Here is a 14,859-nt window from a genome sequence, read left to right on the forward strand (position 1 = left end):
GGCCACTTATGCTGGAGAAATTTGGGGTGATTATTTTTTAACCAATAACCACAAAAATGGTTAAAAATGTGTTAGGTTTTGGTTTGTCATTCCTGCCTGAAACACAAATGCTGGTAGAGAATAAGAAGGAGACCAAGGAATTGTGCTGCAAGCCACTGTATGGAGAAGCATAGACCCTTCAACCAAAACTAAGTCCTACCCACTATCTATAAAATCATCTGTTGCAGTTTTCAGCCACAGCTGAAAAATTCTTCCTGTTGTGTTATATGTTATGTTATGTTATGTTATGTTATGTTATGTTATGTTATGTTATGTTATATTTCTGTTGACTGGGTTAAGGATGGGGCATAGCATTTACCAGGCTTTGAAGTATGATACTGCTCCTGCATTTTTTTTTCTTTCCTAAACTGATCCTTAAATCTGCCCTTAAAAGAAAAGTTACTCAAATTCCTTTTTTGGTCAGCTGGCTCTCAGAGCCGATCTTTGCCTGCCTCATCTTCAGGATGTTCCAGAAATCCATCTCCCTTGGCTCTTCTTCGTGTCTTTGCTTTACAGAAGAGGTGGAAATCAGACCTTGGGCCTTTTGAATTTAATCTGAATTTGCAGTGGAGGGCAGACTCCGTAGGAGGTTTGTGAGTGTGTGTCAGCTCCGTGTGCCAGCTGACAGCATTTTGGGCAGGAAACACTCTTACCTACCAAGAATGAAGATGAGCTGACTGTGGCATTTGGAAATGACTTGTGGAATGTGCAGGAGTTTGCAGGGAGATTATGGCAGGGAGAGAACAAACAGGTAGTGAGACAGTATTATGTCAATTCACGGAAGGTTCTTGTCTGAAGAGGTAAAAACCTGTGGGGTTTTTGCTGCCTTCTGTTTAAGGGGTGCATAGGTGTGGTATTAGCTTAGCTGTACCCTTAAGGATACTGCATGAAGACAGAAAATGGGCATCCAGCACAGGCTTTTCCTCAACTCATTAAAAGAAATCAGTGAACTGCCCAGAGCACCACACGGTTTTTCCTGACCTTTGTGTTTCTGTGACTTGGGGTACGCTGGCAGAAGTAAAGTGCTAATCCCATTTTACTCCTAATTCCTGAGAACGTTATCACAGGCAGAGCTGTTTACTCACAGCTCTTTATAAGGTTAAAGCAGCCCTCTGGTTTTCCTATCAGCAGTGCTCACCAGTATTCAGGAGCAGAAAGATACAGTGAAGGAGACCAGGCAGCAGATATGACAGCTCCTGTCTCAATATAGCTTGAACCATTAAAGAAATATTTTTATTGTAGCTAAGATAATCACATATGCAGAATATCAAGGTCAGTGCACGAGAGTGTTAAGGAAAAAACCAATATATGCAGCAGATAATTAATTTATCTCTTGGGAATGTTATTTCACGCACTGACACATTTTCCTCTTTATCATCCATCTATAGGGCTGAGCTCTGTGAAGTGCTTTAATTAACCTATCATGCTGTACTTATTTATGGTGTCTCCAAATGATATTATCAAAACGCAATAGTCTTTTTTTTTCCACCTCCACTCTATAAAATGTTCCAAGATCTGAATGTTTATATGATATAGTGATTTTGCAAGGAAATATTTTCAAGCCTATTTTGTATGTTTGTCTTGACAAGCTCTCAAACTTTAATTGCCAGCAGTCAGGCGAAGCATATACTCTTGAAAAGTAACAGGTCCCTGTTACTTCTTTTCATCTGGCTATCTGATAAAATTCCTTCAAAATTAGTATTCAGCACCTCAGAATCCATGCACACAGGGCTGCTATAATTTGTCTTTCTGACACACTTAACCCAGCAAGTGGGTTCCTTGGTCTCTTTGATGGAGCACAGTAAGATTAAAGGTAATTATTTCACTTTCTCTAACTCTTTGCACAGTGATACAAGAATCACTACTCATCCATGCACTGGGTCAGATCGAGCTTATTCACTCACTGCAAGTTTGATTTAATATGAGTAGAATGGTGATATGAAAGCCACTTGGAAAAAAAAAAAAAAAGCATATTATTGCCCATAACTTTAGTTCTGTGATAACATTTTTATAATTGCATGCTCCTTTTACCAGCCTAGGATTTTTCTTTCTCCTAATTGCCTCAGAAAAACTCTCTCTCATTGATTCCACAGTAACTGTAAGAACAGTCTTTGCTGAGTGTGGACAATATGTCCAGCCTTAGTACATAAAGGGAGTTACATAGTTAGCAGCCAAAGCAGAAGATAACAGCAGCTTCACCTTTTGAAAATTACGTTTAAAGTATTCACACCTTGCATTCAAATACTTGCTGTGGTTTGCTTTGGCTTTGTCAGGCATTATCAGTACTGTGAGGCTCAGGAAGGCATTCATTAGTGCTGTATTCAGTCTCACACTTGTATCTGACTGCAAAGTTTAAGAGTCAGGGTTATTATCTTCTAATGATGCCATCTCCTGGCGAGTGGCGCCTGTGCTGATGGTGTGATCTGGGAGCAGTGCGGAGGAGATGGAAAATAGACCTCAAAACCAACAGGACTGATAAAACCATGACTGCAGTAGGAGTGTGTGCACACTGAGGGTTTTGCCTCGGAGCGTGGAGCCAGGCTCTGTGGTGGCAGACGCTTTGTTAGCTGTCAGAAAATAATCCATCAGTGTGTCAGCTGCTGAGGGCACTTCATTCTTCCCGTGCACCTGTACAGCGCCTACCACAGCAAAACCTCAGCCTTGTAGGCACAATACCAGCTGCACACCACCGATGATACAGCTGCCTCTTGGCACAGGAGTGTTGATTGCAATTCACGAACGTGACTTTTCGTGTTATTATTTGCAACAAATTACTGCAAACCTTGCTAATGGTGTCTCATCTTCTTCGTTCCGTTTCTTTGGGATTTCTTGTGGAACCTTCAGTGGTTGTGGCATCACACAGCCTGCTCCAGAATTGCCTTCACTTGTTGGACACATAGATGCATACACCATCATGCGTGACACAGTGGCCAGTTCTTGCCTTGGTAGACTTTTGGTCTCCTTTCAGCAGCCTCCCAGCAAATACTGGATGGTTCTGAATTCTGACCACTGGTGTGGAATGGTGTGTTTGTCTCCTGGTGAAAGCTACACTGGCTGCATTGGGGTGCTTCTGTGCAAACAGTCAAAACAGCTCTGTCAGTTCAACACAGTTATGGGACTGAGCACCTTCCCATGTGACCCTCTGGGGGAACAAGTTACTCATAATTCTTGCTTTCATAATGAACTGAATTTATCTGTGCTTTTCACTGTAGTGTATATTTTTGTATCTGAAATGATGCCTATACCTTTTTTCCTGAAACCTCCATAAATTTCAATATTCTTTATGACGTGAAGATGGCAAAACACTATATAGTAATCCATTAATGGTGTCACTACTGCCAAGTAAATAATTATCTTTTTCTCTTGTTCCCGTGGGGTGTTGTGCTGCTCACACACTGTAATGGAAACTCACAAGCAGATCTTCTGCCTATTGGAATTTAATTTTTCCCGTTGCCTCCGTATTTCAGGATCAGATAACCTACAATCTTTCTAACTAATTAAGCTATTAACATTAAAGCAGTGACTGTTCAACCAGTTTTGGCTTGTCTGACTGTGGGCTCTCCTTCAACCTTTGCTGCATGTCTCAGCTACATCCCTCCATCAGCAAAGATGGTCCATGTGGAAACTGGGCCAATAGAATCAGAAAAGTAAGTTTTGGGTGGGTGACTGGACCTCCATGGCTGGGTCTGATACAAGTACGAAGCAGACAGCAGACAAATGCCTTCCTGGTCTTGTTATCAGCTCAAACTACATGACAAACTTGCAACACTGGGTATATACTTGGCTCCTGGAATTCACATTTCTCACTTAGTTTTACCTGCACAGGTGATCCCCTGCCCTGGCTGTTGGACTGGAGTTTGGTCTGCATCTATTCCAGCACTGCTGAACTTCTCCAGTTGTTTTTGGTTAGCATGGCTAATGACAGGCATGCCATTTGTGCTCAGATAAAAGGAGAGCACAGCACAGGAATGTACTTGATTGGCTTTTGTTGTGTGTTGTTATGCTGCTGGAGATGTTGTACTGCACATTGCTTCTGCACAAGTCTTTTTTTCCACAGAATTGCTTCTCACATGTCCACACAGACAAGTGCTGGGGTTCTGCGAAGAAGCCTCTGTGGAGCTCAGGGGAGGGCAGAGACACAGAGCAGGAAGCCATGGTTCTATATTTCTTGTTTCCCCTAAAGAACAATGTTTGAAGGCAATAGGAAACTCCCAGTTTGGCAAACCAACACCAGCCCAGGAAAACAGAGCTCAATTTATTTTGACATCACATGGTGCCCACACTGTACCTTCAGAGCTAATTAAGGTGTGCACTGGTGCTTTGCTTTCCAGCAGGGATTTCTTCCCTGTATGAGAAGCAGCTTTGGTACTGGTGCTGTATAATACAAGTTTGAGGTCAGGAAACATAATGTAGAGACTGAAAGAACAAGGCTAACATGTAAGCACGGGACCTTCAAAGTCTGTTAATCTTGCTTCTTTTTTTAAAGCTTTTGGTCCAAAAGTCCTTGGAAGAGTTCAGGTACAAGGTCAGGTGGGAAGGACATTTGACACCTATTCTTCTTTTTGTTCCTGACTCTCTCCTTGCTCTACTTCAAGGTGCTCATGCAAAGATCGTCTTTCCAGCATGGTACCACTTCTTCATCTTTAATTAAATTTTTCGTGGAACTCCTTTCAATACTTTTTGTATAATCTTGTCGATGTGAAAACCAGAGGCACAACTTTCCCTACAGAACTTTCTAGATGTGGACTGGAGATTTTATGGCGGTACAGGAGACAGAACTGTCTATTTCTTTGGCCTATATAAGTGACTTTTTTCTTACTTAAAAATTTTGTAATGATTTGTAAGTCATATGAGTCACATGAAGCTTTCTGTTTAGTGGGCAGACATCACACTGTAGACAAGAGGCAAAAGAATGCATTGCTGGTAAGAGATGCAGGATGTTCTGTGCCATTCCTACAAAGGAAGTCAATGTTCAGCACTGCTGTGCTGTCCAGTGACAGAAAACTCTTTATGGATGGGCTGAAAATGCCTCTCATAGTTGTGCCAAACCCAGTCTTGTGATTTGAAGCATCGCAGGTTGCATGTCTATTTCTGCTCCCAAACCTCTGTACCCAGTGAAAGGTGACCAGCTATGCCCCAGACAACATGTGAAGCTCAGAGAATTAACTCAACCGGCAGAGAAGGAGGCCTGAGTCCACAGGACCAGCTGCTGGAGGCTCAGCTGGAAAATGTGCTTCCTCTACCTGTAACTGTAATGCCAATGCCCTCCTGACTGTTTGCTTTCGAGCCTTTCTTTACCAGTGCTTCTCTCCAGGTAGGACATCCCCAGCATTTCATCCAGACGTTGTCAAGCAAATAATATCTGAAATAAAGCCTCGCAGGCTGGATTGTGAGTCGTGGTTTTGTAAGGATGTGGTTGGGCTGCAGAAGAGGAAGACAACTGCTAATGAAAGCTATTGCTGTGCCAGCATGTACCTGAAGAGAAATGCTGGGCCCAGCATGAATTAGGCATCTGGTTTTATTCCAGTGGTGTATGGCAGCTTCACACCCTTACCAAGAAGCCACCCTGACAGCAGCATCAGCCAAGGACAAGGTCAATCAGCCAAATATGGAGGGGAATTACATGTTTTAATATCTTCTCTGGCCAAGAATGTGCCTCGCAGTCACAAGGATAAGCCACAATGCTTGGGTAGTTTTGGATAACGCTCTTAAATATTGGGTTTAACTTTTAGGTTCCCCTATGTGGATACAGGACTCATTCTTGGTGATCCTCGTGGGTACCTTCCAGCTCAGGATATTCTGTGATGATTCTATGATTCGCAGGGCTGCTCAGTGCATGAGCCAGCTTACTGTGTTATATCACCCTTCCAACAGATGGAAGACAAAATATAAAGGTGTTGTACATCTGTTCTTACATATATATATATATATTTGTATATATTAAACTGGTGGGTGTAATGATCTGGACATATAGCCTGCTGTCACACTGTTAGAGTGAATGAAAGATTAGTAGTGAAATATGTGGGGGTAAACCTTAGCCATCTCACCTTGCCAATCGAAAAACAAACCAAAAACCCCCCAAAACAACTCTGGATAAACCATCCTGGGAATTATTTCTAATTCTTTTTTGACTGGTTGGGAAAAATAGGCCTTTTCCACTAGGATAAGGAAGGCTGCTGGCACCTATGGCACCTACTGGTACCATTAACACTTCCCAGGGGCAAGAGAAATCCATGTCTTCTTGCTAGGAGTGAAGTCACCTTGGGAGATAACCTCAAAGAGCCAGATGAGTGACACTCTCTCAGCATCTGGTACCTGCAAGTTGGCTTTCCAGGCTTGTGTGAGGAAACCTCGGTGCACTGCATGGCCTTTATGCAAAACAAAACACTTCTTGAAGTGGGCAGCTCCTCAAGGGCAGATGGCAGAGTGCCCCTGGGGACATGAGCCTGGCAGCAGAGCTCCAGCTCTAGGGGCTCCTGGCCATAGGGGAGGGATGTGGGTCCTTATCAGCTGTGGGGTGCCCCAGGGGTGGTGGAGCCTGCAGCAGTAAGCAGGCTGCACCATTTGTTACAGACCCTACAGGCCTAGGGCTCTGTGCATCGTCTGATAAATATTTTCTCTTTGAGGGTCTTCCCCCTGCCCAAACGTGGCTGCATGTGGAGAGGGCAATATGCATGAACCTGTATCAACAGATGCCCTACTTTGCTGGGACGTGCCGTGTTTGACAGAGTGGCCTGTGAGTTAGCGTGGGGCTGGAGAGCAAGCACTGCTGTTTGCTGTAAACAAACCTCAGCAAAGTGCCTGTAATTGCAGTGTTAGAAGGTTGGCCAGGCCTGGATGGTAGCTGGGGAGGAAAATAATGCTTTCTTTTATCTGTTCTTGCAAACAGCTGGAGACAGATAAAAGCGGAGACAGCTTTAACCTAAGCAAAGATTGTGACTGTGTGCTTTCCTTTGTTCTCAGTTCTTTCTGTTTTCGTCCCTCTTAGTTACGTTTTTATTTGCAAACAAGACTATGCATGGGACTGCTTCTGAATGCTTTTTCTTTCCCCCTCCCCTTCTTGTTTTTCTTTAACTTAAGGCGATAGCTGTTTCTCCTCAAACTCAACTCCTGTGGCTGCCTCCACTGCAGAGGACAATAGACTCTGTGCTCGAATCTGCCCACTTCCCACAACTTCCAGAGCTCTGACACAAAGATGAGTCTCTGCCACAGCTAACCATCCCTGGGGGAATGTTTTGCCACAGTGTGGTTGATATAACCTTCCTGAAGCGGTAATTTCCAGTAATTTTTCCAGTGCAATGGCATAGGATAGGAAAAAAAAGTAGCTGTTAAATTAAAAACAAGCAAGGAAAAACCTTCTGTCACTACGTCTGGAGAAAATTTTCAATATCTGGGATTCAGTGAGTAGCAATTTACACCAGTATCACTGGAATTACTTACCCAAGTAAGTTTCCCACACAGTGTTTTGCAACTGTAGGAACTGAACCACGCTGCATCCAGTTTGATGCCCTAGAGTGGTGTTTTGGTGCAGCAGGAGAAAGTTTCTTTGCTAGGCTTTTCAGTTGCTCCAATTCTGCCAGAAAGAATGACCCAATGATAAACTAGCTTCGTCAGGGTGACTGTTGCAGGCACATAGGCTCGTGTACATAAGGAGTTACTCCAGACCAGCTTTTCCAGATTAAATCTTCCATGGGTGTTATTGCAGCAGAAATAGCTGTTCTGTTGTAAAATCTGCATTAAAGCACTCTTTCCTTTCGCTAATTGCAGTCTTTAGTGGCTTTGTACATTTATCACATAGGGATAAAAATGTATTACCTCAGATTTATTTTCCCTGCAGTATGTATTTCCACATATCTCGCTGCCTTCCCTGAAAAACCAAAGACAGTTTGAAGCACATTACAAGCTGCATTGCCCACAGCTTCTCAGGTAGGCTTGGTGGCAAGCCAAGACGTTTTCACAATGACATTCCTGAAATTTCAACATCTGATAAATAGAGACATGACTATTTTCCTCCAGCTGTTCTCTTTGATATTTAATTATCCTAAGCCGGCCTGTGGAAACACAGGCATACAGGTACACACCAGTTTGAGGGAAACGAGAATTTCTAATGCAGTGTACCCCATGTGAGGAGTCAGAAGCCTTCTCTTTCAACTCAAATCTAATGTTGAAAGGTGCAGTCTGAATCCTTTCCGCTCTTTATTATGCTTTTACACACTGACTCCCTGTAATAGTCTGTTTCTGAGTAGTCACAGATTTAAAGAAAGCCACAGTGTTATGTCATTTGTTGGTGATGATGTTGTTCTTTGCTTAATAAGTGAAATGTCTTGATCTGTGGCACACAATAAATCAATTGAAAATCTTAAGAATTAAAGATATTGAACTTTTAAAAGACATTAAAGATTTTCTTCATCAGAAATGTCTTCTTAGTCAACAAAATTAGGAATTTGATTGTTTCTATGTGGTAGATCCACTTTCAAAGGATAGAGGTAGGCTTCAGGATTCTCTTTCCAATTCTTTCAAAATAAACCTGTTTCTGGTGTTTTATAAACTTGTATGAAGATGCATTTACGTGCATTTTGTATTTTACAGCCTAGAAACAGTCATATTTACATGATACATAAAACAAACAGCTTTGCTACAGAAAAAGTTAAATGATGTTGCTTTTTGCTGTCCTTTTAAAAAAGAAAAGAGGAGGTCATATCTCTAGCATGTGAAATAAAATAAATCCCCAAAAGACAAATGACCATCAGCTATGTATTCTTAAAACACATGATTCCTGCCTAAGGTTGTGCATATGTACAATTTAGTTATAATAAATAATAATAAAACCTGAAAGACTATGTAACCTTTACAGTTCTTCTCTATATTAAGGTTTTAAAGATATCTATTCTTAAAACCCTCTTTATCTCTTCGAATTTTTGATTGTTCATTCTACCCTGGCATTTTCTTACAGGATACAATATAATGACAAATGGTAGGGAAGACTTTTCAAGTTTAAATAAAATTAAACATATGGCTTATCAGGAATGAAATCAGCTTTATTTGTTAAAATACTTGTACTGTGTACAAAAGAAATTACTATAAGTTACAATACATTGAGGGAGGTGTTTGCTTCCACTGGAAGATCAGTATTTTGGAAATAGAAAATGGTTAGAATCAGACATTGACAGTAGTAATAATATAATATAATAATAAATACTTCACATTTATATAATCTGAATTTATAATATCCGAGCATTTCAGCATTAACTAATATATCTTAATATGTCTCCAGCTTGTAGGTAGAAGAGTCCTCTCATAGAAAAAGAAAAATGTGTGACCCGTGGTGAGGGTTACATCAACCCTAATATATTTCCCCTTGTCCAGTTTCACAACTGCCAGCAGCAGAACTCCAGAAGGATGGTGAGCAGGCAAGCGACTGCAAACACTGTTTGCTGTAATCTTAACCCATTAGAATACAGTCTGGTAATTTCCTCCTTTTCTGATTTCAGTTCTGAAAAAAAAAAAACAAAACAAAAAACAAAAAAACATAAGTGAACATAAGACGGTTAATAAATAATTGTGTAAATTTGAAAACAAAGACTTTCAACATACTTGAGAAGTCCTCTGACATCTCACAGGTACTTAAGTTAAAGGCATCAGCTGTTAAAGCCAATCAAAGGGACTATTCTCAGGGGAGAGATGTAAATAGATGTCCCATCAATGATCGTTTGAGGAGCAACTGATAGCACTTATCAGCTCTCGCAGGCATTAATCTCAGAATAATCAAAAGTAAATACCAAGCAAAAGCAAGAGGAAGAACTTCACAAGAGGTATGCACTCGAGCCTGAATGTCGGATTTTAACCCTTCCCTTAACAGGAGGTGACTTCACTTGCAGCACAAGCAGAAAGCCAGACCCTCATTTACGTGGAAGCCACTGAGCTGCCGCTCAAGAGGATTCTTCACTGACACCTTTTATTGTCTTTTTTAAGCTGAGTTCAAGAGCAGTAGGCCCATTATGTCTTTTGCTCCTGTAATGGGAAACAATAGGGCTGATTCAAAGGCGAACACCCAAACATTTAACTCTTTTGAAGAGTTTAATGAGCAAGCTCCATCCTACATATAATTGCTCAGGACAGAAATCTTCCAAGGAAAAAGTGGTTCTGTGGTGGGGTTTAATTTGGTGGTTTTTTTTTGTGTTGTTTTTTTTTTTTTTTTTTTTTTTGGTCTGGGTTTGCAAGGATGGGAATGTCACCCGGGATTTTGCAATCTGCATTTACATATGAACTCGGGAGTCACAGCTTCAAGTCACTGTTACTCGGGTAGGAATCTGGTCAGGAAATAAGAGGCTGCCAGTTCACCGGGGTGCAACTGAACCTTGAAACTCTTTAGATCTGTTGTTTTCTTACCCTGCTAACAACAGAGATATCGGCACAACTGAAGGAAAGCACAAGATGGGATTAAGACATATGGGAAAGGGCAAGAATATTTTATAATGATTTTGCCACTGAAGAGGAAATATTATTAAAGCCTTATTAGTCATCTCAAGTGTATTGAAAGTAGTCTGGATCAAAAGTAGCCAGTTCTCCATGCGAAATAACACCTGAAAAGCAAATCTTTCAAGTCTTTAGTCTAGCTGTTTCAAAAATATTCAACCATTCATTCAGGGATTTTCACAGGCTGATGAAGAAATACTTGACTTAAATATAGTGCATTTCAGGAGACTGGATGACACCACCATGCACTGATCAGGACATGGCTACATGTTTTTTCTGTGATGTGTGCTCTGTCTTAGAACTCTGTATATGAGCATTATGAAGACACAGATCTTAAAATAAGGTTTAGACTAGTTTTGTGTCACTTGTGTTATGGTTGGTCTTTCTATGTTTGAAGTAGTTTATGTGAGAACATGAAAGTTTTCAGTACTTGTATCTCTAATATAATACGATTTTTACTTACATCACACCTGTTTACACTACTGTTTTTTATTTTTTTTTTCTATTTCTTTATCTAAGAAACATATTTTGTATGCTTGGACGTATTTTAGTTGTACTGGTTAAATGAGAAGTCGTAGATGTGCAGATTCCGCAGAGCAGATAAACATTTAATCTCTGTAATTTTCAATTAGAACGGTGGGAAGTTTCCTACTGCACAGAATTATAAAGATGTGGAGGTATTTAACGGGATGCACTGAGCAGGCAACAGCAGTGTTATTCGCTGTTTCACTGGTGCATTCTCTGAAGCAAAACATCCCACTGCAGAGGCCCTGAACAGAGCACACACAGCATCCTCCGAGTGCCCCACGGCTGCAGAAGGCAGTTCTGTCACCCACAGGATAAAAAATATGTTTGATTTGATGCCATTTCTTACCGCAGTTGTCTTGCATTATTTGAGAGAGACAGTTCAGAGTGCCATAGCCACACCGACACAGCCAGCAGCCCTTCAGCACCCAGGCGCCGTGGGCGATGCTGCCGCAGTTGCTGCCAAAGACAAGGGAGACATTCGGTACATCCCTGATCCCACCGCAGAAAATAACCATCCTGACTTTGGTCTGCTTTCTTATTACCTTTGCCGCTCATCGTGTTCGCAGTACCTGCCCGTGAAATGCTTCAGGCAGGCACAGAAAGTCCCTAAGATGCAGGTCCCTCCGTTCTGGCAGCAGTGTCTGCTCAGCTTTTTGCCTGCAAGACAATATTACAGATGTTAACAAGCATCTCGGGGGGGTTCCGAACCTCACATTTCCCTCACTTGTTCCCTGGGGCCTCTGCAGTTGCCAAAGTATCTTAAGGATATCTAGTTTTATTGTTTTTAGAGACAATAAAATTATATGCCTGTTAGGAGTTGTTTGTTCAGCTAAACCCACTTTGTTTAGTTAAGGATTAGAAACAAACTACTAGGGATTACAGGATGGTGAGGAAGCAACGCCTGGCAATCCTGTAGCAGCAGCGTGTACTCAAGTGAAATATTTCACTTTGACAGACAGAGGTTTCAATCACACTAAGAAATGAGGCAGTTACTGGAAAGTGATGTTTATTTTTGAATAACGGATATTTTATTACTGGGAAGAGTTACTTGGTTTTGAGAGGAGAGAGGAATGCTCCCCTGAGCCTTTCTCAGATTCCTGGGATTGAGCAACAATGTAAAACATATTTATATCTGTGGGAGAAAACCGACTAATTTCTTTTTTTTTTTTTTTTTTTCTGTTAGTTACCGTTGCTTTCAGATAGTTGCTTTCAAACTTTTTCCTTTTTTAAGGTAATTTTTTTATTGTCATGAATTATGGTTAACTTGAAAAAACGAACAGAATGTTATGAAATATCAAAGAGGCTTTTGTAAATGCAAGGGACCAAATCCTTCCTGATTCCTCGTATCACTCCCTTTTCATTAGCACGCTTTGCAAGTGAGAAATCCCCAGTTCTACTTTAAATAGTTATCACATTTCCTGAGCGGCCACGGAAAACCAACAGGCTGGAATCTTCTAGGACAGCAGTTTTACAGAAAGCAATTTTGCTGATCGTTTACATAAATAATGTTACCTACTCTCTGTAATTCCAGTGAAAGGCACCAAAGACCTGGAGCTCTGTTGCTTCCTGCTTTCATAACTCTGATTCATGTCACTGAGTCCATTTATAAAGGTCCCTTCATTCTTGGGCTGCTGCTTTGGTGCTGTGGCGTTGAGACTTTTCACATCATCTTCGCGTTCTTCTTTTCCACGGCCTTGACAAGAAGTGCGAATATGGAAGGGAATAGTAGCTTTTAATGAAGAAATGTTCACCCTGAATGTACCAGGGAAACACGACGGGGCGGCGAGAAACACGCAGCTTTCCTTACCTTTTCCTAGATGAACAGCCTGCCAGACCAGCGTCACAGTGAAAAGAATTCTAAAAAAAAAAAAACCCACATGAACTGAAATAAATTTGTGCCAGTAAGACAAACCCTAAAACTAGGGTGGGTGCGTGAACTTTTTCTAAAGATTAAAAAGGAAAGCATCCCTGGCTAGAGCAGGTCCCCCGGGCAGCTCAGGGGAACTTACCTGACGTGGTTTTCACAGTACATTTTCCTGCAGCCTGGAATAGCCGGGAGGACCTTCAGGAAAGCTCCAGCCGAGGGAAAGTGTCTGGAGCCCCTCTCTGCTGCATGCGGCAGCGCTCGCACCCTGCCTGGAGACAGGAGATGGGGAGAACTCTTCTCTGGCTGCCCAGCTCCTACCAGGGTCCCAAAGGCACAGCCGGCAGCTTGCTGAGCCCTCACCGAGCCCTGGAGGGCAGGGACCATCCCGGCCAGCCCCTGGAGGGTGGAGCAAAGTGGGGGCACATACAGCTGGGGGGAGAGTCTAAGGGCCCGTGAGCGCTCACAGCCAACAGCCCAAGGCAGCAAGAACTCAGCTCCAGCCTGTTCCTTAACTAAAGGACTTAAATAAAGGACTTGGAACCACCCCACACTGCATGGGGAAAAAAAAAAAAAAAAAAAAAAAACAACCCTACAGAAACCCCCAACCTAAACAGGAAAACCACTGTTCTGCAAAACTGCAGTAGGTATATAAGAAACTGAGGGAGATATATATATAATGAGGGTTAAAAAGCCTCAGCTCTACCTACAAGCCTTTTTCTTCGCCAGGGTTTTCCACCGGGGGCCTGCTTTATGAGGCTGTACGTACCAGTCTGCAGCACAGATCCTTAGAGCCTGGTGCTGCAGAAAGCAACGTAAGGTTCTCGACAGAAGTTTGCTCTCTCACATGAGCTGTTAATAACCTTCTGAGACATCCTTTGAAACTTTTTTACTGTTAGTGAAATTGGACCCGTGAGTGAGCATTCCTAGTCTGAGTTCATGCAGCATCAGCAGGTACATCTGTATATGATGTAATTTATCTTGTGTACTGAAACAGGCTGGGACCACTCACTTGACTTCACTATCACTCAGTAGCATCAAAAAAAGAGACCTGCCTCTGGGCAGTGCTAAAAAAAGCAGCTCTGGGCAGTTTTTTCTCAGATGACCTGTACCCCAAAGTGCACATGGCCTTCACTTAAGCTGTGGCTGTGAACTGCACCAATACAGCTTGTTTTTGTTTTTTTTTTTTTTTTTTTTTTTTTTTTTAGTGTGTGTGGGGGGAGGGCATGTGAAGGAGGGATGCTATCACTGTGCCAGTGCAAAGGAAGCTGGTACAAGTAACGTTCTTGCTAGATACATGAACACATCAGACATACGGATCAGACCTTCACTGAAGAAATGGCTGCACTGACCAAAGACATTATCATCTCCTGTTTTGCGACTCCCTGTGGCTGTCATTTGTCAGATCTGCCACGTCTTAACTGTGATCATTTCTCATCTAGTATGGTACAAAGGCCGGCTTAATTTACAAAGAGAGCTGTCCTAATTAAAGTCAACCCTCCCTGGCACTGGAGCAGATGGAGAGTGTTTTGAGAACACACAAACGTGCAGCATGGGCAACGAGCAAGAGAAGCTGGAAACCGTGGTGCAATTAGAAACCTATGACCTAACTGCTATCATGGACACATGGTGGGATACACAACTGGAGCACTGCAACCAAGAGCTATAAGCTTTCCAGAAGAGAGAGGCTGGGAAGAAGGGGTGGAGGCATTCTCTGCGTGAAGGAACAGATGGATTGCAAGGACCCATCCTGACGGACTGGCATGGATGGCTCCTGGGAGAGCAGTATAGCCAAGCAGCAGGCAATCCACGAGCTCCCTGGACTGCATCTGGGACCACTCCCTGGTCCAGGTACTGGGCAAACCATCCAGAAGACAAATGTTACTGGATCTGGTGCTCACCAGTGTGGATGAGCCCATTAGGAGGGTTAAGGTTGGAGCAGCCTGGGTTGT

The 14,859-nt window shown here is 42.3% G+C and overlaps 1 protein-coding gene across 1 annotated transcript; it reads right to left on the minus strand.

The window, feature by feature from the left end:
• Positions 1-9,078: 9,078 nt before the first annotated feature.
• LOC114055244 (cryptic protein-like) lies at positions 9,079-13,081 on the minus strand. Its single transcript, XM_027879171.1, has 6 exons — positions 13,053-13,081; positions 12,851-12,900; positions 12,560-12,736; positions 11,586-11,700; positions 11,390-11,499; positions 9,079-9,532 (listed from the first exon to the last, which is right to left on the minus strand). The coding sequence occupies exons 1-6, from the start codon at positions 13,073-13,075 to the stop codon at positions 9,408-9,410; spliced, it is 600 nt and encodes a 199-aa protein (XP_027734972.1). The 5' UTR covers positions 13,076-13,081; the 3' UTR covers positions 9,079-9,407.
• Between the last annotated feature and the right edge of the window lie 1,778 nt (positions 13,082-14,859).

Source organism: Empidonax traillii, unplaced genomic scaffold (assembly GCF_003031625.1).
Source record: "Empidonax traillii isolate 1590-97213 ecotype Southwest subspecies unplaced genomic scaffold, ASM303162v1 scaffold51:size1492887, whole genome shotgun sequence".
Lineage (NCBI taxonomy): Eukaryota > Metazoa > Chordata > Aves > Passeriformes > Tyrannidae > Empidonax > Empidonax traillii.